Source organism: Desarmillaria tabescens (genome assembly GCF_030435595.1).
Source record: "Desarmillaria tabescens strain CCBAS 213 chromosome Unknown EV420scaffold_21, whole genome shotgun sequence".
Lineage (NCBI taxonomy): Eukaryota > Fungi > Basidiomycota > Agaricomycetes > Agaricales > Physalacriaceae > Desarmillaria > Desarmillaria tabescens.
In genome coordinates this window covers 36,225-56,652 of record NW_026848320.1, presented here as the reverse complement: position 1 = coordinate 56,652, position 20,428 = coordinate 36,225, and the positions used below count along the sequence as shown (strand labels likewise).

General features: G+C 47.5%; 5 protein-coding genes across 5 annotated transcripts; 2 read left to right on the top strand and 3 right to left on the bottom strand.

Moving 5' to 3' along the window:
- Nucleotides 1–106: 106 nt before the first annotated feature.
- On the top strand, nt 107–2,953 carry EV420DRAFT_1548072 (glycoside hydrolase). Its single transcript, XM_060473378.1, has 17 exons — nt 107–293; nt 353–439; nt 490–597; nt 652–670; nt 720–829; nt 855–926; nt 978–1,330; nt 1,378–1,452; nt 1,503–1,521; nt 1,573–1,599; nt 1,650–1,750; nt 1,806–2,009; nt 2,064–2,156; nt 2,212–2,253; nt 2,306–2,495; nt 2,548–2,646; nt 2,746–2,953. Exons 2-17 carry the CDS (start codon nt 365–367, stop codon nt 2,800–2,802), a joined length of 1,644 nt encoding a protein of 547 aa, XP_060329733.1. The 5' UTR covers nt 107–293; nt 353–364; the 3' UTR covers nt 2,803–2,953.
- Nucleotides 2,954–3,298: 345 nt separating this feature from the next.
- On the bottom strand, nt 3,299–10,193 carry EV420DRAFT_1548064 (uncharacterized protein). Its single transcript, XM_060473377.1, has 27 exons — nt 10,082–10,193; nt 9,946–10,022; nt 9,770–9,894; nt 9,450–9,714; nt 9,187–9,400; nt 9,071–9,124; nt 8,936–9,018; nt 8,570–8,886; nt 8,028–8,515; nt 7,826–7,974; nt 7,278–7,763; nt 7,154–7,221; nt 6,956–7,094; nt 6,717–6,894; nt 6,428–6,657; nt 6,247–6,374; nt 6,029–6,197; nt 5,564–5,979; nt 5,279–5,504; nt 5,185–5,230; nt 4,926–5,114; nt 4,565–4,749; nt 4,269–4,511; nt 4,024–4,217; nt 3,904–3,970; nt 3,698–3,848; nt 3,299–3,642 (listed from the first exon to the last, which is right to left on the bottom strand). Exons 2-27 carry the CDS (start codon nt 10,012–10,014, stop codon nt 3,509–3,511), a joined length of 5,013 nt encoding a protein of 1,670 aa, XP_060329732.1. The 5' UTR covers nt 10,015–10,022; nt 10,082–10,193; the 3' UTR covers nt 3,299–3,508.
- A 1,256-nt stretch (nt 10,194–11,449) lies between these two features.
- Nucleotides 11,450–14,123, bottom strand: EV420DRAFT_1548060 (aspartic peptidase domain-containing protein). Its single transcript, XM_060473376.1, has 9 exons — nt 13,652–14,123; nt 13,536–13,588; nt 12,861–13,462; nt 12,797–12,807; nt 12,636–12,750; nt 12,438–12,584; nt 12,236–12,381; nt 12,031–12,179; nt 11,450–11,975 (listed from the first exon to the last, which is right to left on the bottom strand). The coding sequence occupies exons 1-9, from the start codon at nt 13,855–13,857 to the stop codon at nt 11,716–11,718; spliced, it is 1,689 nt and encodes a 562-aa protein (XP_060329731.1). The 5' UTR covers nt 13,858–14,123; the 3' UTR covers nt 11,450–11,715.
- Nucleotides 14,124–14,623: 500 nt separating this feature from the next.
- Nucleotides 14,624–17,158, bottom strand: EV420DRAFT_1480498 (uncharacterized protein; the record flags this gene model as incomplete). Its single annotated transcript, XM_060469674.1, has 16 exons — nt 14,624–14,667; nt 14,723–14,757; nt 14,810–14,861; nt 14,917–14,950; nt 15,005–15,331; nt 15,389–15,756; nt 15,814–15,901; nt 15,962–16,015; nt 16,066–16,106; nt 16,155–16,218; nt 16,279–16,353; nt 16,407–16,424; nt 16,478–16,525; nt 16,577–16,663; nt 16,717–16,874; nt 16,936–17,158. The coding sequence occupies 16 exons, from the start codon at nt 17,156–17,158 to the stop codon at nt 14,624–14,626; spliced, it is 1,716 nt and encodes a 571-aa protein (XP_060329730.1).
- Nucleotides 17,159–19,792: 2,634 nt separating this feature from the next.
- On the top strand, nt 19,793–20,400 carry EV420DRAFT_1548047 (uncharacterized protein). Its single transcript, XM_060473375.1, has 2 exons — nt 19,793–19,988; nt 20,074–20,400. Exon 2 carries the CDS (start codon nt 20,084–20,086, stop codon nt 20,315–20,317), a length of 234 nt encoding a protein of 77 aa, XP_060329729.1. The 5' UTR covers nt 19,793–19,988; nt 20,074–20,083; the 3' UTR covers nt 20,318–20,400.
- The last annotated feature ends 28 nt before the right edge of the window (nt 20,401–20,428 follow it).

Sequence of the window (20,428 nt, the reverse complement as noted above, 5' to 3'; positions counted from 1 at the left end):
CTTTTCGTGAATTTTGTGCCAAGGTCCCGTTCCTGGATGTTGTGGGTCCTTGTGTGTCAGTCAGGTCAACCGCCTGCGACCAAATTCGGAAACTACTCCTTTGCCTGGACCTTGATCATGTCGGGATCCCGGAATATTATTTCTTCTCCTCCCGCTCTCCTTTTCTCTTCACTTTCTCGTTCTGTCGATATTTATTACTGTGCGAACGTCGGCGGTCGTGCGACAGCTCGGAGGAATCAGTAATAAACTTTTCCATTCCGCCGCAGTTCGTGGGTAGCGGGCTGGCGAAAAAGGTACGTCGTGCCCCTTGAGTCGCTCCTATCGTTCACGGAGAGAAAATGTCTTTGCTTAGTTGTCCTCAAATATGCCAGTCTCTCGCAAGTTCATTCGGTTTTTACCGTTAGCGTGTATTTGTGGACTCCTCCTTCTCCTTGGGAATGTGAGCGTGTTCGTAGGAGCTGGGATGAGTGCTAACAGAACATTGTTTAGTGGCGCAGCTCACAGGATCGATGGAGCTTGAATACATACAACGAGGAAGCGTACCTGAAGCCAGACGCGGCGGCAGGGAAGAGAGCTGAGATTGTCGAGGCTTTCAAGGTGTGTTGCATTACTTCGTCGTTATTGTCTCCTAATAGACCTTTTTTCTTCCAGCACGCATGGCATGCATATGGTATCGTTCTCGATAGCATATACTCAGCTGTTATTGACATACACGACAGAAAGAGACGCAATGGGAGCAGATGAGTACCACCCGCTCACACACAAGGGCTCAAATTTCTCGGTGGACGGAGGCATGGGGTACACTACTTGTCGACTCCATCGACACGATGTATATCATGGGTCTGAATGACGAGTATGCTCGGGCGCGACGGTGGGTAGAGCAGAGCCTCTCATTTGATAAGGAGGGGTTGTTCAGTACATTCGAGGTAAGATCCCGTTCGTACTTAATTTTTTATGTACTAAGACGATTCTCGCAGACTACGATCCGTGTCCTAGGCGGTCTTCTTTCAGCGTTTACACTCACTCAAGATAAGCTCTACGTTCTTCGTGCTATCGAGCTCGCAGACCGCCTATTACCCGCTTTTGACACCAACTCAGGTTTACCCCTTCCATCTGTCAACCTTGCTCGTCGGGTGGGTATCCCAGATTCTGCAGCACCTGAAATCATCAGCACAGCCGAAGCTGCGACGTTGCAGCTCGAATTTCGGTATCTGGCTCAGCTGGCTCAGCGGCCGGATTTCTGGCGCAAGTCGGAAAAAGTCATGCATGTGATACATGACCTTTTGGACAAGGCGGAGGGTTTGACACATCTGGCACCGATTCTGATGAAGTAAGAGATATTAGAACGCGCGTTTTATCGAAGCTAATGGGTGACAGGCATACCAAAGGATTGTTTGTGACCTCGGATATACGTCTCGGTTCTAGAGGCGATTCTTACTACGAGTATTTACTGTGAGCCCATCCACTCCCTTTGGACGGCTCGTGTGACTGACTCTGGGTAGAAAACAATTCCTACAGACCGTAAGCTTGCCTTCATACTTTTGGACATAGTGTTTATTATGTCCCCTCCAGAACCGAACGGAATGGCTATATCGTGAGGTATGTCAGTCGTCTCTGTAGATAGCGCAAATATCTTACCATGAGTCTAGATGTACGAAAAGTCGGTGCGAAGCATTCACATCCGAATGGAGCAAAGAACCTATCGACAGAAGATGGTTTTCATCGCAGAGCTACACCCGGGTTCACTACTGTACGTTCTCCCGCGTTTCGACCAAGTCGGGATCTCAAGTTAATATCAATTGTAGGAACCCCAAGGTAATACCGAAACAAGACCACCTAGTCTGCTTTTTCCCCGGTACGCTTATGCTTGGCGCCGTAACGTCAGGGATTACGAGAAACCGGGTCACAATCCCACCAAAAGTCGAACAAATGCCCATCAACGCCCAGCGTGATTGGTATCTAGGGCTGGAGCTACTAGAGACGTGCATGGAGACACATAATACAGAGACGTAAGTTCCGTGCAACACGCAACAGAATGATAGAGTCATGACCTCGTATTGCAGTGGTCTAGCTCCCGAAATCGTGATGTTCAAGATGGATGAGGCAGACGCGGGTAAGGGCCATCCGGAACGGGATTGGTACATCAAAGGCTCAAAGTAAGCCTTCCTTTTGTGCAGTGTGTTAGCCATCTAAAGAGCGCGCGCATCGCAGGAAAGGAGGACCAGCATCTTACGATGCTAGATACATGCTGCGGTAGAGATAACGTCCCTTCATTCAGTTCTCGGTGGCTGACCCTCCCCAAAAGGCCTGACACCGCCGAATCCCTCTTCATCGCCTGGCGCCTCACGCATGATAGCCGGTATAGAAAATACGCCTGGGATATTTTCTCTGCTATTCAGAAACACTGTCGTTTGAAGAATGGAGGGTATGCAACCGTCCGAGATGTCGACACTGTCCCTGTGTCTCTGGAAGATAAGCAGGAGACGTTTTTCCTGGTGCGTATATGGTTGATATAGGGTGTATGGCTCGTTGACTTTGGGGCGGTAGAGCGAGACGTTGAAGTATTTGTATCTGACGTTCTCGGATGATAGTGTGCTTCCGCTGAAAGGTGAGTTAATTGATATCATACTTACTATGGGAAGATTAGTTTAGCTCATCGTTGATCAGATTATGTTTTCAATACACAGGTGTGTCTCTTGCGTTGCGTTTGTGCCTATGTATGGGAGGCTGACGGACGTATTTTAGGCACATCCACTACCAGTGTTCAAACCGAATCCGGGTCTGATGCATGCGTATGCATAGGGAGTATTTTATTGGGGTGTATGGTAATTTATTGGTGCAATCTATTCCCTTCAGAGGAAATTTGTTTGAGCGAGCTTTTCTAATCGTTCTGACCAAAGAGCTCTGTGGCGTGAAATGGAAGTAAGGTCTTGTCTTTTCATCGCCGAAATAAGCCTGTAATGAGGCACGAGCAGAGGGCCTATCGGAGGACAAGCTAAGGTAGAAGATATGGAGAAGGGACGCGTCATCAGTGTCTTTTTTCTGCTCATTCAATGGCATTTACCTCTCTTGCCTCTTTATTGACCCACCCGCCTATGCCCTTCCGCTCTCTAGGCTCTAAACTTGAAACTTCGCGACGGGATCCCGACTCTGAGGACCCCTCACAAGTCGGTCTAGATCCTCCCACCGCCCACACCTCTTGCCAACTCCAGACAGCCTACAGTAGTAACTGATTGCACTTATTCATTTCCTTCCTTTCACTTAGCAACACTGAGCTTATCACCAGATCTGTATGGGTCTTCAGCCCGAGGACAGAGGACGAATCACTATATATTGCCAGAGCAGTGGTAGAGCATGATAGAGATCCTAGTTAAAGAAGGGAAAAGCCAAAAATGGCGCATATGTAGGACAAGTAATATCGTTATCGTAGTTATACATAAACAATACATGGAGTCCGTAAAGAATCCATATTTTCTACAAGACCGAGTCCAGAAAATAGTTATTCGTCTCAGTATAGATCATCAACGCCACCGTCATCTTCGACTTCGTTCGACAATTCTTCCTTCCACGCCTGCCGCGTCTTGGACGCGTGATCTCGAACTGCATTAGCAGCGTGTAGAGCGAACGATCCGCCATCTTCATCTGTAATAAGGCTAATAAGGCTTATGTTCGATTTTCAAAAATGCAATCAACGCACAATACGTTAACGATGCTTGCATTTCTACAGGGTTCTCTAGATCAGGCGTCAGAAGGAGGCCGTACACTAGGCTCAACGTATCCTTGAGGCTGATATCCGACGACCAAAGACGACCTAGCTCAGCAATACAGACTTTGCCTTGCTTCGAGATCTACACCGCGGCCCCGATTAGCAGTGAAAATGAACGGGAGTGGATAATGACACACATTTGGGTGTAGGATGAATGTCACAAACCGAATGTTGGGTGGATCGCGAGGATAGAATTCCGGTAAGCTGATAACCGTTCGTCAATGCGTAACCTTTCGAGGGTAATGTAACTTACTCACATGTCAAAAGGAATGTTCCACCAGCGTATACGCAGTTTTCGGTATCCTTTGGTACTTTGTATCCAAAAAATGCGTGACAGCCCGAGTGCAACAACGCCGAAACAAACCTCGAGTATGAGCTTGAAGAACGAGACATCGCTTTCGTTCACGTAAACATCGATATTCGTATGAGGGTCTCGCACAATGTCCCTCAACTGTAAAACGCATGACGAAATCAGATGAACTTGTGAAGGGAAGAAAACTACCTCGCGCATGATTCTCTTCTGACGGTCATTCTGGCTGGAACCTGCCTGCACAGACTTTGAGGCCGGTTGAACATTCTCGTTTAGCTTTGAATGGTCGGCCCGTTTGGGAAAGCGGTCAATGGTGACCACGTCTATGGGGTACAGTGAGGTGTTCCTGAGTATATTCCATTCCCAGATACCATGTATCTGAGGGGGTGCGGGCTTTGGTGGTCTCTCTATGGAGGAAAGCATCGTCTCAAGGTCCTATTATAGACATTAGTTTTTCGCTTCTGGCGACGGAGAGAGGAATGGCGCACAAAGATGCTGAGAGCGTCGCTAAGTGATGTCTGTGGTGCAAATCGATAACCATTGGTGGCGACTGATATAGCGTGGAGAGTAGCATTGCTGTATGTACCAACTTGAACGGAATCTACAACCACTTGATCCTTTTGTAGGGCAATGGCTACGTCTCTGGCGGAAGAGATAGATTTATTGTCATCACCTATTATTACCGGGTTTCTACAAAATAATGAGAATCGATCGAACTTTTTTTCACCTGCCCAATATAGTAATTCATAGGTACCGGTTTTCCTTTAACAGCGACTCGACACCAAGAGCAACGGTAATGATAGAATAAACGGTTTAGAATTGATTCCCGAAGCAGTATACAATAGTCACCATCAGAAACAACTATAATTCGCTTTCGGAGGCCAGGTAAATCCTTGCGATAATTTACCAACGTGCTTCTTGCGGTGTTAAGCGCGTCATATAAGCTTGTATCTCCTTTGGCATTCACATCTTCTAGCTGGCGTCGGAAATTCTCGAAAATCGGTGTCAGTTCCTGTTTGATGCTAACTGTGTCGGAAACTGGATAAGAAGAAGAATGCCATACATCAAATGCCTGTCCGGAAACGAAAACCTGCATGGTAATGCTCACATGTAATAAGTCCAAGGACAAGCGAGACCGAGGTGTCGAAGGATCCCTAGATTGGGGTGTTACTAAAAGATCGACGTAAATAGATCAAACTCACGGCTCGATTCAGCAGATGATTGACGAGCTCTTTCAATACGTGCAGTCGCGTGAGATGTTTACTCTCCTCTTTTGCTCTGCGCTCGGCCGTGAGTCTCCAGCTCCACGTCATAATCTCAAACTTGTGAGGCTCAGTTCGGTTCTGACGGAAGCGTCTGGGACAGTCGTCGAGGTAGTCGAACATAAATCCCCTCCTCATACCATCTCCAGTATCGGTAAGGTTATCCCTGTGGTTCAAATTAACTCGAATTTCAAAGGAATTTTGAACACGATTCCCCCAACTCACCAAAGTCTCATTTGCGACATAGGGAGTTCATTGAGTTGGTGAAGATAGCTGAGAACGCAGAGAGCAGAAGCATTGCGTGGCAAAAGAAGATCGACATGGCTGCCTTGTAATGAGACCTCAGCCGTAATTCTTGCGCGGTTGTGCGGAACAGTCTGCACAAGCTCAATAATTCCACCCCTCGAGAGTGTGGTCATACTGATGCGCAAATCGCTTAATTTAACAAAAAAACGTGAGCGCTTGATGGCGAAGGAGCAGTAGGCTGCCTCTGTGAATCGGTTGCAGATTGCATATAGAGTTCGTATGGTAGTGGTGAGGGGAAGGTACCACGTCATCTGTTTCCCCTTGTGCTTGCAAGTGATGGGCACGAACTCCCCATCATCGTCGTTCAGTGGCGATAAGAGGTCGCCCGCAGATACCTACAACAAATTAAAATTACGTCCTTCAATAGGAGACGCGAGAACCCACCCAAGTTTTTAGTTCCGTATAAGCACCCAACACAGATTCAAATGGTTCATAATAGCCCAAGGGCCAATTTTGACACTGCTCGAAGTAATCACAGGAATCGCTGTTGACAAGTATTCCTTCATTAGGAGCATTTAGAGGATTCTTCGGGTTGCATAGAAGATCTCCAGTTCTGAGAATTATGGTCAGCATGCTCATCAAAATTCGGGGTGAGAGCGTACTTGGGATCAAGGAGTCGTATCGGCACGTCAAAAGGACCAAAGCCAGTCGATTCGACTTTTATAGGGTTGCGGAGCAGTTCCAGAATTTGATTCTTATGATGGGAGCAGGCGAAGGCAAAATGGGCAAGCTAAACGTGATCATTAGCGGACAGAATTATGAAAACTCGATACTGAAACGCACATTGACCATCTCATCCCTTAGATCCGGCCTTGATTCCAGAATTTCATGATATCTCAGCGCTTCTCGACTTGCAATCAACCTAAGATTGTTGAGTAGATCATATCTGTCCTCGCTCCCGTACCACCTAATGCTATAGAAGAATGATCTGACCTCGTTATTCCGAGGTTTTTTGAGGTACGAGGACCACGCATGTCGACATTCGTAGCCCTGGCTATTCAAGAATTGTTTGGCTATCCGGAGTCCGGGCGGCATTAGTCTAGGGAATGAAGGCGTAAATGACACAACCGACCATTTTCTAAGATGACATTATCAGAAACGCCTGAGGCAATTTCGTCAATCACCTTCTGTGCTTCAACATTAGGATCATAGGCAAGTCTGTTCGAGGGTCCTTCAGACTGTTTGCTAAGACGACTGACGCCCGAGCGCTCATTCATAGAATTGCTGAGGTCAAGGCATAACATTATTGCCTGCATATGACCAGAGTGAAGGTGAGTAAATGACTTTAAATCTTTGCATAAGGGCTCTTGCCTCATCTGGGGGTCGGTTGGTTCCAGAAAGACCGTCAAAGCTGTCAATCTGCCACGTATTTTCTGCTTGCCTCTCCGCAATGACTTTTTGTAGAGCATGGCTAACATCATTGACATCCACCTCAGTGTCACCCCCATGTCTGTCGAAATGTCGCACAGTGAGTATTGTCCAGAAAACCATAATAGTTGGACAACATACGAAGGCCTAAAAAAGTTAACGTCTCGTGTCGTTCCGCAACCACGACCGGTGAACACTGCGAGGAAGCCCTGCAGATAGTGATCGCACTTATTGAACCCAATGGAAGAGCGTGACTATAACGTACCACTTCATCCAGCACAATTTGTAAGGGAATCACGTTCGCCGCTTTCAGATCCAGTGGTCCCCTGGTGACGAGGTCCGTCTCATTCACCCGTTTAATGGCACTGTGGAAGTCCCGCCCCAAACTGTCAAGACTGTAGACAGAGGATGACGAAGGAGGATCAACTCTGTTCGGAAAGAACACGAGTTTCGAGGAAGACTCAAGCAACTTGGAGTGAGAAAGGAGCTGATTGAGTACTAGTTTGGTGGAATCATCCATGTCCATTACCGCTGGCACAGCTGTTCTGTGAGAAGGCCGATGTAGCTCTCCGCCGATCCGCCGGAGAGCACCGATATCTCTATTGACGTGTTCTGTGCCCAGTAAAACCGGGTCCACAAGTCGCTTCTGTGACACACTGCAGACGAGAGAGATATCCTCCACTACGGGATTCGCCAAGTTTGAGTCAGTCACTTCTCCCATTGTTAGGATATGACCGAGAAGAATGCGAGCCTAATTTTTACCGCGTCTGTAAGTCGGCAGTTTCCTCAGTGCAACACGAGGAATGTACTCACTGCTTCGAAAAATCGCCCTGGATTGGTACTGATCTGTACAGGACCTTGAATGCCAGCCGGTATGAAATCGCGAAGTGCATGGAAAATGGCCTCTGATAGCGCCGCCCGTTCCTCCGGAAGAGGGTTCTTGTTATGAAGAAGAACGGCCACTATGAAAATTTAGTCCCCGTGCAAATGATTCTAACTTGATGGTTGTACTCACGAGCACGAGCAGCAGGGGGAAATCTAGTAATTGTGTAGAGAGAAGAGATGATCCTTCTCTCTGCAGCACTTCCCTTGTCTGCAACTAACGCGCAGAGCCTATACAACGACGCAAGGAAGGCAGACATTCCTCGAGGTGTCTGTACAGTGCAAGGCTGATACGACATGTCGCTCAGATACATGCCTTGCTTTGATGCGACGCCTTTATTGCCGACATTCTGAGTATTGTCAGGCTGTCGGTGCCGTTTCACAGCATAGAGAGAAATCTCCTCGTTGGTAGGTGGGAAGAGCTCACTCAGACGAGCGCACCCGCAAGCAAGAATTGGTGACTGGGAGGTATGCAGGTCTATAAAAAAGTGCCCCGTTGACTCTGATGCCCGGTTAAAGTAAGTCTTATGACAGAAAAGGTCAAAACGCCGATGATTCTGGGTAGTATGCTTTGAAGACGAGCAAACACTAACAAGTGTGGAGCGGGTCAGAGGGGTGCACCTAGTATACAAACGTTAATGCAGGATAATTAAGGCCGAGGAAAAAACTACTTACTCAGTGACTGGATTACGAGAATGTATCCTGATTGACAATCCAGAACGCTCGTAGTCTTTCTGGGAGAGAAAGTTCTCCACGAGTGCGACGATATCGTTGGTGGGCAACTGAATCACTGAATCAATTGTGCCAGCGGTGAGTGGAATTGGTATTCTTTCAATTCGATCGCCATCATAAGCAATGACGATGTGCCGTTCAGATGTGTCGAAGATAGTTGGCTCTCTGGGGTATCTTTCAGCTGAACAGCCGGAAGGGCAGCCTGGACTGCTCATTCCTCGCAAGCAGTGGTGATGATGCAGATGTTCGCATCCTACATTCTATGAGAGTTTTAGAACACTGAGCTCGTCGATGAAAATATAGTCTTACCTGTACCAGGGGACAAAACACAGCCTCGCCGGGTTCTATATTATTTTCAGCAGCAAACTTCATACAATCCGGACAAGGAAATCCTGAGCAAGTTGAAGTTACGAGCAAGCGTACTGACACGGAACGAAGGCTTGCCTAAAAATTCTCCACAGATACTGCAGTGCGGTGGTTCGTCAGCGGCAAGGTGGCCTAAATATAACACATGTCAGCTTATGTCTTTAGATCTTTGCAAATAAAAGAAAAAGACTAACCAGAAACCGAAACGTGTGAATAGGGACACGCCTCATGCTTGCAAAGGCTTCCATTTGTTGTAAACCGACAATGTAACGTCGAAGCTAAACCGTATTGCTCTATCTCTGAGGCAATGACGCAACTGCAGGCGCTTTCAGGTTCGTGTTGACATTCGTTGTCTTCCTCGTATTCCCCCCAGCCTAAGACGCGACAGGCTTCAGTCCTTAGGGAGCTCTTACTGAAACGTCAGACTTTGAATAAAGAGAGGTAAAAGTTCGCGCACGAGCGTAGTATTACCGCTTATTGCTTGACCTTCGAAACAGTGCACACCATTTGGGTTCTCTTGTTGATCTTTCGGCGTCTGTCGAGCATAATCACGGGCGCTTTTAGCGGTGACCAGGCGCAGCCTGAACCGTCCAGGTTCTATGGCTGGGACTTCCGGTACAGAAGAGGTCAAAGCTTCGGATGGTTTCGAGTCAATCTGTGCTGGATGTTGCAAATGGTATCTCGCGGTCACAAATTCACCATCTTCAATGCAGTCGACTCCGCTTCCAACATACAGGTCAGTTGCGTAATGCGTAAACGTTAAGGATTAAACCTCACTCTTGCCTACGAAGCTCAAAACCTCCGGGTAATTCAAGGACAATGTTAGAAGGATCCTCGATGTTAACGTAGCTCGCTATTTCCTGGATCAAGTCTTCGTTCGAGGCGTCTGCACCAATCTGAACCTGCAACAGTTCAGGGGACCAATTTCGAAATCAAACCTACTTGAAGCTTACTATAAATTTCCTTCGCTTGTCGATATGGTCAGTCTCAAACGCAACCAAAATCCGGCGTTTGGGAGGCATCGATAACACTGACACAACTTCAATTAGCAAAGAAACAAAAGACTAGTCGCCTCGCGTAGGAACGTACCTGTTTCAATGCGATCGTGGCGACTTTTCACAGCGAGGAACAAATTTGTGTTGGGCGTCAAAAGTTCAGTTATGAGGGAACAGCGGATGCTGGACAAGAGTGGGCAAGCGCCTACACCAACGAACCCGAACCACGTGAGGGCCTGGGCTCGAATTCTCACGAGGCGCTTGTTTGTCGTTCTCTCGTAACGAATAGAAAGGCCGCACTACAAGTTTGAAGGGCACGAGATTTGATAGTTCGCATATTGAATATATATTGAGTATACCGCAACCCTGCGACCCTGAGAACAACCCGAAGAAACATATAGTAGATACGATACCTTGCAACCGATCTGAAATAGTGGCGCATGAACCGTTGCGCATAGTAAGGTTTTCGTCGGTTTCAATTTCGGATGCGCAACCATATCTTTCAACGAGAAAATCTGGGAAAAAGGGTCGGCTTCATGGATTTGTGAACACATGCTTGAAGATAATATAGTAAAAGATGCTCTGGCTCGGGCACAGGATGCAACGAGTCTACCCTTTCTCAGCAGCGATACTCACTATCGAGCAACTTGTAAGCAACAAAGCGAGAACATATATGTGGAACAGCGCTTACGACCCAATTCACAGATCAAGGCCGGGCGTGGCTGCTTGATGAGATGCAGGGACAACTAGGAAAGTGGTTCTTGATCAGTGGTCTGCAGTGACGCGACGACACGAAACAAGACGTACCTCTGCTAGTGTATCCCCCTTAAAAAAATATAACATCGTCATTCTTCTCCGTTTTCCAGCTTCCATTTGTAATGTAAAATGCCTACATTTCAGTGATGATCGATGATATTCCCTCTTGGAAGATGGCCGCAAGCTTCGTTCCAATGTTCTCGCAACCTCACCCACCCGAAACGTATTCCTTGATTGACCCAGCCTGCACGTTGTCGGAACTTCAACGTGCCGCGTCCGGGAGATTTAGACGAAAATGGTGTTCATAATACCCATCTTTGTAGTGCGACCTCCGAGTCATTCCAAAATGCCTTGAGAGTCGTACGTCAGTGACGCAGTATGATGTCGAAAAAATGAGGCCGGAAGACCCAAAAAAAATTGGAAGCGAAAAACGAGAGACGCGTACAAATGTCTTAGAACTTATCAAAAGCCGAAAGAGGCCGAAAGAGACGGCATTACTTGACTCGGCACCAGCGGCTCAAACACGTGACGATCTTCTTGTTGCCGGCCGCCCTTAGACCCGGATACTAGGAGACGACTTCTCGAGGCTGAGAGCTGGATACACACTAATTCCATGGGATATGGGTGGGTATGGTGCAGAGGGTGTGAACAGCGCATGGATTTTTACCAGGCTGAGGATGACTTTGATGTCAGAGTGGCAGGAACACCGGGAATCCGGGATGTTTGCTTCGGGATTAGCGATCGGATGAAGAAAGCTGTCGTGAAGGAAATCTTCTGGGATAATTGTCAGAAGGAGCCTATTCAGTATGCAGAACCGACTGGTCCGGTTCTTAGAATACTATAAACTACATCATAATGTTATATGCAACAGAACGGCTCCAAGTTCCTAAGCGAACTTCCCTGGTGGGGGGATGATACTCCTCGGTCTGTGGGTTTCACATACTATGTCCTGAATATATCGCGTTGTCCGTATTAAAACAGCAAAACAATAGCCACTGTAACCAGTATGAACAAGCACTCTCTACTATCCTTTCCGATGACCATTGCGGCATTGTCCTGCTTAGTTGACGCATCACTGCTGTTATCCGAAGATGATGCTGTGTTTGTCCCAGTCGCCGCAACAGAAGCAATACCTGACGCCGATACCAGCGTCCCCGTGGCTGACTCCCCAAGGCTAACCGTCACTTGGCTCGCAGTTGCGGCCTCAGCGGTAGGCGCCAATTCTATCGTAGCTAGTATCAAACGCAAGATGAAGAAAGTTTAGAAGACTCGAAAGGAAAAACGTACATTCAAAGTTCCCGCCATTAGCTTCTGCATCCTGAACTGCTTGTTGTAGCAGGCTATCAGCGTTGTCTGGGACCATTGAGAGGATGCCCACGCGTGGTGGATCGACCGAGGGATGGGTGAGGTTCCCATAGTGGAACGCTACGAGATTCCTAAAGCCCGAGATATTAGTCAGGTCAGAAACACCTGTGGTCAGCAACACCCATACGATTTAAAGAACGGATCTCCCAAGCTCCAGCGATAGAGTGATCCCAGACCTGGCGGGTCAGTGGAGACGAGGTTGTCCGCGACGCAGTTGGTAGCATCACCAGAGCTCAGGTCTCCGATAAAGTCCCTAGGATCTATGGGGAACATCTGTCGTTGCATTGAACATACTGCAACCTTCTCATAACACCGAAAAAAAAAGATACCTTGCCGCCGATCTGAAATGATAGTGTATGAGCTGTTGCGCAGGGTATGACTGCTTGAGAGTTGGCATCCGATGCGTCATATGAAGACGACACAGTTGAAAGAATGTTCTTGACGACGTCCGAGGGTCCACGAAGAAGAGAGTTTCCCTGTCGTTAGAATCAAAGGTGATGCTGCGGTTAATAACTAGAAGTACGGACTGTATCGATCAAGGCGGATACACGAGTGCCGTCGACACCATCGGTAGCCGCTATGGTGGAGTCAGCAATCTTTTGACCATCTAGATAGACACCATCTATATCTACTTCCCAGCGGCTGGAAGAGGATGAGTTCAAACTAGCGAGGGTAACACCGAACTTACAAAGGATACACCTAAAAGCGACCAGATTAGGGGAGACAACGAAGCTTCAACAAGTTAGACCTACCTCGTCTGGAGCAAACGAAGGTGGTCTGAGCCCTCCTTCGCTAGCAGAATATAGTCTTACAGGTACCCAGGTCAAGGACGAGTTATCAATGCCATCGGGCAGCTTGCCAACAGTAAGCGTGCCATCCCCACCACCAATGTCAATAGTATCTCGTTGGAGAGAAATAGAGAACATAGGCGCCTGCAAAGAATTTGTCATGGCAATGCGAGATAGTAACGGTCCATCATCAGACGTCGCCAGCACGAAGTCATCGGTAGTTGCAACGCTACCAAAGGTATTCTCCACGACGGCTTCCTGGACCTTGCTTCCACTAGGAAAGCCCAAGCCAAAGATGCCAGCTGCACCATATTTGACGGTGGGGTTCGTAGTGGTGTTGACGGCGACAAAAGTTTGTCCAGTTATAGAAATGCCAGCAATTGTGGCCGTTTCAAAAGCTATAGGTCCAGATGCCGACGTTCCAGTGGTAGAGTCGCCGTAATTCATGGTGACCTGAGCACCAGTCAAGTTTAACGTTGAGGAATCGTAACGTGCTGTGGTTACAGATGCACACGTCCCGCCAGTACAGGCGTCGGTGATTACCCAGAGATCACTGGATCCTGTGTCTATAATAGCAAATTGAAAATGAATAAGCTTCTGTGATCGACGACGCGTATGGGGGGGTCGGGGCGTCCTCACCAAGGTGTACAGCAGTAGCATCATCCCCAAGCTCGATAGGAACAGTGTATAACCTGGCACAAGCAGGTTCACCATTCAGTATCATTAAGCTTCCGGATACAAACAGAATTACTCACAGGTCGGAATTGTCACCCAGCCCAACAGACCCACTGATATCACCCCGTTTACCAACTGTGCCTCTTCTGCTTCTTAAAATTGGCAGGTCGAATCCACCAGGAATGTTCGTCACGTCCTGTGGTAGGAACTCCACGCGGCCAGGTATCACCGCAGCGAATGACACGGGGGTGATCAAAAGCCAGCATAGCGAAAAGAGAGAGTACATGAAAAGAGCGCCTGCGCTGGCTGAACGGCGAATAACGAAGGGAAGGGTCTCCGACCCACGAAAAAAAGGAAAAAGAAAGAAAAGTAAGGACTTAGACGTGGCAACCGCGTGCCATAAGGGGCGATCATCAGGGACCGGCTATGCAAGCAAGCCGACGTTATTTAAAGGATTGGTGCAATGCTGTACAGGCCAACGGTCCGTGGTCATCTTCGAGAGGACATTGGAGTTGGATACTGCACGGATTGAATATGTACCTCGTAATAAAACTAGCTTCAGTGAATCATTCTCGCTGAATCGGCTCAATTTTATTGTTCCAACGTAAGCGCAGTCATATGGTAACCAACATCAAGAAGTGCACTACATAATGAAGGTGGGAGTTAAGAAGTTTGCTCTCTGAATAGCCCCTAAGAGACTTCACGTCGAATCTCGCAGAGGCTTACAGTACCAGGGTCTCAAGGTCTCGAAGAGTCGAAACCTTACTTTGACAAGTATTGGGGTATCAAGACTAATGTCATCTTGGCAAGGCCGCCAATGATCCGAGTGACGTCCTGCGGAATGATTTTTGCCAAGATTGCGTTTGATCGTATAGCGTCAAACGATGGACAGATACACCAAGACCACAGCCAATTTGAAGCTCATCTTACTCCTGGATGTGATGATCTTGAAATGATAGTTTGTTGTCCAGTATTCGATACAAATTAAGTATGCCTTATATATAGTGTAAATGAACCAATTAGAGTTAAAGCCTCGTCGACAAGGGAGATGGCTACAAATAGCACTTGTACACGGGAGATGCTGGTGTCCAACCCACTAGCCGCGGAAGGAAATCAGTGATCTGAAAGCTACAAAAAGGGAGAGGACGTACCGCATTGCCAGCATTCTAGCAGCCTATCTGGGTCACTAAAATATGATATAAGAGACAAACATCGAGAAACAGTAGATGGGAACGTACTATTTGTGCTTTATAGCTAAGAGTCTGTCGTAATTAGACCCCCAAAAGGCAACTGAATACAACATAGATTAGTCTTTCGCATGGATGCTAGCTGAGGAGCAACTGACCTTCATGATTTGGCTCGTATACATCAGCCTCGTTCTGTGGGCGCCACATTTTAGCCTCAACATACAAACGCTTGGCATATAAACGTACCACATATGCTGCATCGGGAGTGATTTTTCGTAGATGGTCAATCGCTTGACTGGCCAGGGTATAATGGCCCTTCTTGTCTTTCATCGATGTATCCCAATTCCACGATGAGACCAGCGTAACGTGAAACAAGCTGTCTCTCCAAGCTTCAGTTACGCTGGTGTGTCCATCACCCGGATAAGACGAAGGTGCCGAAATAAGTATTATTACTGATCCCGTAGCATTGTTCGCGGCGGTAAGTGCAGACACCAGTTCTTTTTGGCTCGACGGTGTTTCAAAGTTTGATTCGTTTATTAGTCGGGAAGCCAGCGCTAGTGGTATTCCGACGCGCTAGGGAATTCAAAAGAGTAAGAAACCAAATACTGAAATAACGAAGAGGAATCGTACCGCTACATATTGGCTAGAAAAGGTGGTAAAGAACGACGACCAAGTTGGGAAGGTCGTCACCAGCGTCTTCGCACCGGTAACGTTCTGAGCGACTAACCGCTGACCAAAATTGATCAGCGGAGTCATGGACTGAGCGGCTGCACGGGCGTCGAGGCGCGGGTTGATGTAAATAGCAACTCCCTTGTTTGAGATACCACCCCAGCCTTCCTTGGCCCAACGTACTGAATTCTCGGCCATGATAGTCCATAGTTCTTCGGTGAGAGTTGCATTAGCTGCCGAGTCGAATGATACGATGACCGTCTCTAGTTTCACCGGTGGGGATGCCAACACCGTGCTTTCGAGTACTACGCCGAATGTCCCGCCACCACCTATCGCCGGAGATATTATATACGATCAACGGTAAAGCGAAAGCCGTGAGTGCTCACCTCCACGGAGTGCGTAGAAGAGGTCCTGATTTTGACACGCGTTGGCAATCCTGTATCGACCATCCGGGGTGACGACCTTGAACTGAAGCTACGGAAGCAGAGGTTGATGGATCAGGGATAGTGATCGGGACGGAGGGATGACGCATACCACTCGATCAACACCTAGTCCCATTGTGTTTGAAAGCATGCTGTGACCGCCGCCCTAGAAAGCCGTGAAACTCCGAGTGACGTTGAAGGATAGTAGATTCGAACCATTAACCAACCACCGGAGGCGCCCACGGATCTGTCTGTGCCTACGGACATTAAGGACATGCGGTTATTCCGGGATGATCTAGACCTACCTCCAACGATGGTGATGTTGTTAGCTTCCGCGAAGGCATAGGCCTCGTACCATTGAACGCCAGCCTATCATGATGATCAGTTGATCAATTATAGGGTTGAGATGGTTATGTAAACGCAACTAACCCCGAGTGTCACCGCTGGTCGTGCTGACGGTGGATGCTTACAGCCTTCAGGGACGAAACGATGATTATACGATATCTAGATGAATGTTCAAAACGACTGCGTTGGTTTCAACGCGTAGCACCACATACATCTTTGAGATTATGTGTCTGGAAGGTTTATCGAATGAGCTTCAGTACGTAGACTTGGCACCAAGACGTACCCAGATTCCAAGAGAGTTGGGTGCACTACTTCGACCCTTGTAATCGTGCTGAACAATTATGAGTCATCGGTACGATGCCGAAAAGACCGAGTGACTCACTCCGGTATTCTTTACGACAAGCGGAACTTTGTATGCTTTTGAGAATTCAAAAGCAACTGAGACGTCTTTCGCGGATCGTACATCAAGCTAGGGCCGCGACTGTTCAGGAACAACCGCTCGTCAACATTACAGGCACTCACATAATAATTTGACACGCTGCCCATTTGACATTTATTTGGTGCCCCTATTGGACTGGTCATAGTCGTATTCCGATAGTCGAGAAGGCACTGTTGACCAGTGGCCTGACAACTCTCCCATTGCGCGTTGGTGAAACCGCCTGGTCGGTTTGAACGAAAAACTAAGACAATGACCATCATGATGAACACGATGTTCGTTTTGTAACAGATATCGACGCGTACCTTCATCTAGATATCCGTGTTGTATCTCTGAACACAGTGCTGACGTGGGGTCGTCGACACAAGGTTGCGCAATGGGAGCGCCTGGAATGAGGCGACCGTCGACGGACGCGTTTAAGGAGTTCCATACACTGTGACCGCCAATGGACCAAGGTTCCTGATAAGGCATTGTCGTCGTTGCCATTACATGGCTGGTAGCCATCACAGAGAGTAAGAGAGGGAACATGGCGGGGTTGTTGAGCTGAGGCTATATTCATTGAGCCCGTCATATTTATATACTTACAACAGCACCACGGGACAGGGACTATTCCAGTGTAAAACGCGCTCCAAATACAGCTAATTGATCCGTCCCCGCCATCTGTTAGGAACTTCATAGCTAAAGTGACCGAGTATAATGGACATTCAATCACAGCGTTGATCGATCTAGAGAAGGATAAGCAATTCAGTCAGTCACCAAATGACTCAAATGAAAAAAAAAAAAACGCAATACCGGATGCTCTTGGGCCAGGATATACGCAAGTAAGGGGGTCTCGGGTCCGACACCGTCCGATAAAACATCAGCGGTTGAACAGACCGCACACGGTGATCGTTCCGAATTATGCTCACTGCGGATATAAGATCAAGCGGGTACGAATATTCGAATGTTCATATAATTACCGCCAGACGCGGAGGATAATAGAAAAAGCTCAGCGTCAAGGGTACAGGAGAGAATATTACAAATCTCTGCTTGATTCGCATCATCAAGTGCTGTCTTTCGTGTCATCGCCTAGCATTGCTGATGACTCGTTCTTAGTCAAGATATCAGATAGTAGTTGAGTTGAACACGAACAAAGATGTCAAGTCCCATTGACAGGCAGATTGTGGAACACAGGAAGTTTACATCTTTGGTTCTCCAATGCTGTGTTGGACTCGATCTGCTCGATAAGGTTGCTTCATGGCTGGGCAGCTAGACTTCGAATTCTGAGCCATCAAAGGGGAAGGAAAGATGTAACGTTTTGGGATGACTTCCCGACAAAAGAGTGCAGTATAAGTACACGTGATACTATATTTCTACTTTAGGAGAAATCCTCTGAATCGTTTTCGTCATTTTCCGGCCGGTGTTCAAAAAGTTTAATGTTTGATGCGTTGATGTCCAAGTTTCAAGTGATAACTACCGTTCTTCCGATGGCCTAATCACCATCACCTTTCCTCCTACCTTGCGACATGGTGTCGGTAACCCCTTATGTCAGAGGTCATTTGAAGCAACAAACAGCCAACCCCCCTACGCATTCTTACTCTTCGACTTCACCGTGTACGTCGGGTTCAGACACCAAATTTCAGGCCTTTTATTCAATTCGTCGACATTAAATGCATGGACAAGTACAAAGTAAGGAAAAGAACATCTGTCCTTCTTCACTCGATATTCACGCTCACCTCCGGTACTCAGAATCTCCGGTCCAAGATCGCAGGATTTCAATGGCAGTCTCAGCCGTGTCGGCCTTCAAATTGACGGAAGTCGATCCCCTCCTCCGAGCTACGTAAAGATCAAGCAGCAAGGAACTCCATGAATCACACTTCTATCGTTGCGAATGTCTCGGGGTGCATGATGTTTTTGGAGATCATTCAGAACCATGTGAACCATGCAATAGTACGAACAGAATTCAAACTGTCAAGAAAATATTTGGAACTGACCAGGCGATGACATATTCAAACAATGTAACGATGGAGTCGCCGAGGAGTCACTCGCAAGGGTCAAGAAAGCTTATCCACGGGAAGAAGCTGAGCGATCGCGCTGGGCAACAACTTAAGTGCGGGGACGCGACACCTCCAACTTCCTTCCTGAGTTTGTTTCGGATCTGATATTTTCTTCCGCAATCCAGGTAATTAATCGTATACGATATTTTGATCCTACTTCTTATATGTATATTCCTCGACAGGAATCATCCCGGCCATATACATCTGCCTTCTCTCGTGGGATCCCAAAGGGAGCCACCAGACGATCTAATAGCGTTGAGCTATGAACAGATGACAAAACATCCGATGGACCAGCCGTAGCGAGATCAGCAACACCCATTATACTAACACGGAAGAACCTGCACAAGGAGGCGCGGATAAGGGGAGGAGGAAGTGTTAATTACTACAGTGACTAACGTCGGACATACTTTAGTGAATAGATGGAGTCAAACCTGCAAGTCAGTTCCCCGTGAGCCTGTTGCTCTAGCCTGATATTAATTATGGGGCGTACGAAACTCCCGCGCAATTGCCTTCGGGAGAATTGGGAACCCAGGATGTTGCTTTACCGTTTATGTTGACTCCCTAGAATTTTGACGTTAATGATACACGGAATGTATCGCGACAGTTGTATAATCGTATAGCCCTAAGTTGTACTTCTTCCTCTCAATTGTTAAATGATTACCACATTGACAGAGCTTTTCACCTTTAATGTATTTAAGAGAGCTGGGACTAAGCGCCGCGTCAGTACCGTCCTAAAAGGGAACGGTATATAGTGAGGCATTTCACGGCCAATATCGACTCCATGTGAGTTCTATTGTTGAAGAGACTTTTGTACTATCCTATTAGAATGTTAGAAAGCCAGAGGGAAGAGAGGGTACTTCAGTTCATGCAACAGCAATCAAAGTTCTTTCTGAAATAAACCAGATTATGCCTATGTCCTTCCCGCTCAGAAAAACAGCATGTCGATACTGGTGGGTTCGAATTTACGCTGTTGAACTTCGACTTCGTACAAATATATTGATAAAGACAACGAAAAATATGGACGTTCAGGGGATTGAACCCTGGACCTTTCCTTCCGCGAGGGGTTCAATCCCCTGGGGGGTCAAAGTGACCGGTCACAAAGGGCATTGTTGCTCAAATGCAAATGACATCACACCATGACGCCACCAACGCTCCACATGTCATCGCTTCGCTCCTGGCACCATAAGATGCCGCATCCAACTCTGGGGATTCGAGATCGCTCAAACTGAATGGTAACCAGTACAACAATGAGGACGACAATGATTTTCAGGAAGCCCAAGCATACTAGTCCACACTCAGCCTAGGCTAATATGACTCATATGGTCTGTGTTCATTGGACCTATTATGTTTGATCACAGCGGTATACCCAGGCGCGTGACCATCCCTGACGCTAATGAAAAGCTGCAGATTAGCATTCATGCCCATCTTCTTTCCGATAATCTTGCAACCTTTGGCGATGTCAACGACGCCTCTCGACAGTCATTGTACGGCACAGTTGCACCATGGTCGGCACATGTATCCGGAATCTGGATCGGAAAAGAGCGTCAAAGCAGCTGCGTATGTGATCCAACTGCACGGAACGGAACGGTGGAGCAGGAATCAGTGTGACATGTCTCAGGCGAGTGATGCTATGCATTGTCTAACCGTATAGCGACGATTCGTCTTGCCTTGTCACCTTTGTTACCACCGTCGACTCAGTTTCGGCATTCCCCACCCATGCACTGCTCACTACGGTATGAAATCCATAATCTCTTGTCCCCGA

Bases quoted from the DNA above. Each gene is read 5' to 3' on its own strand.
- EV420DRAFT_1548060 (XM_060473376.1), bottom strand. From the start codon at position 13,857: ATGTACTCTCTCTTTTCGCTATGCTGGCTTTTGATCACCCCCGTGTCA. The intron at 13,463-13,535 runs GTGAGGACGCCC...TTGCTATTATAG, and splicing joins TGCTACTGCTGTACACCTTG to ACACAGGATCCAGTGATCTC. The intron at 12,382-12,437 runs GTATCTTTTTTT...ATGCAACGACAG, and splicing joins CATTTCAGATCGGCGGCAAG to ATGTTCCCCATAGATCCTAG.
- EV420DRAFT_1548047 (XM_060473375.1), top strand. From the start codon at position 20,084: ATGCCCATCTTCTTTCCGATAATCTTGCAACCTTTGGCGATGTCAACG.
- EV420DRAFT_1548064 (XM_060473377.1), bottom strand. From the start codon at position 10,014: ATGCCTCCCAAACGCCGGATTTTGGTTGCGTTTGAGACTGACCATATC. The intron at 7,975-8,027 runs GTGAGTACAACC...AAATTTTCATAG, and splicing joins TCCCCCTGCTGCTCGTGCTC to TGGCCGTTCTTCTTCATAAC. The intron at 6,895-6,955 runs GCAAGAGCCCTT...GGTCATATGCAG, and splicing joins CCAACCGACCCCCAGATGAG to GCAATAATGTTATGCCTTGA.
- EV420DRAFT_1548072 (XM_060473378.1), top strand. From the start codon at position 365: ATGCCAGTCTCTCGCAAGTTCATTCGGTTTTTACCGTTAGCGTGTATT. The intron at 1,331-1,377 runs GTAAGAGATATT...AATGGGTGACAG, and splicing joins CTGGCACCGATTCTGATGAA to GCATACCAAAGGATTGTTTG. The intron at 2,010-2,063 runs GTAAGTTCCGTG...CTCGTATTGCAG, and splicing joins GAGACACATAATACAGAGAC to TGGTCTAGCTCCCGAAATCG.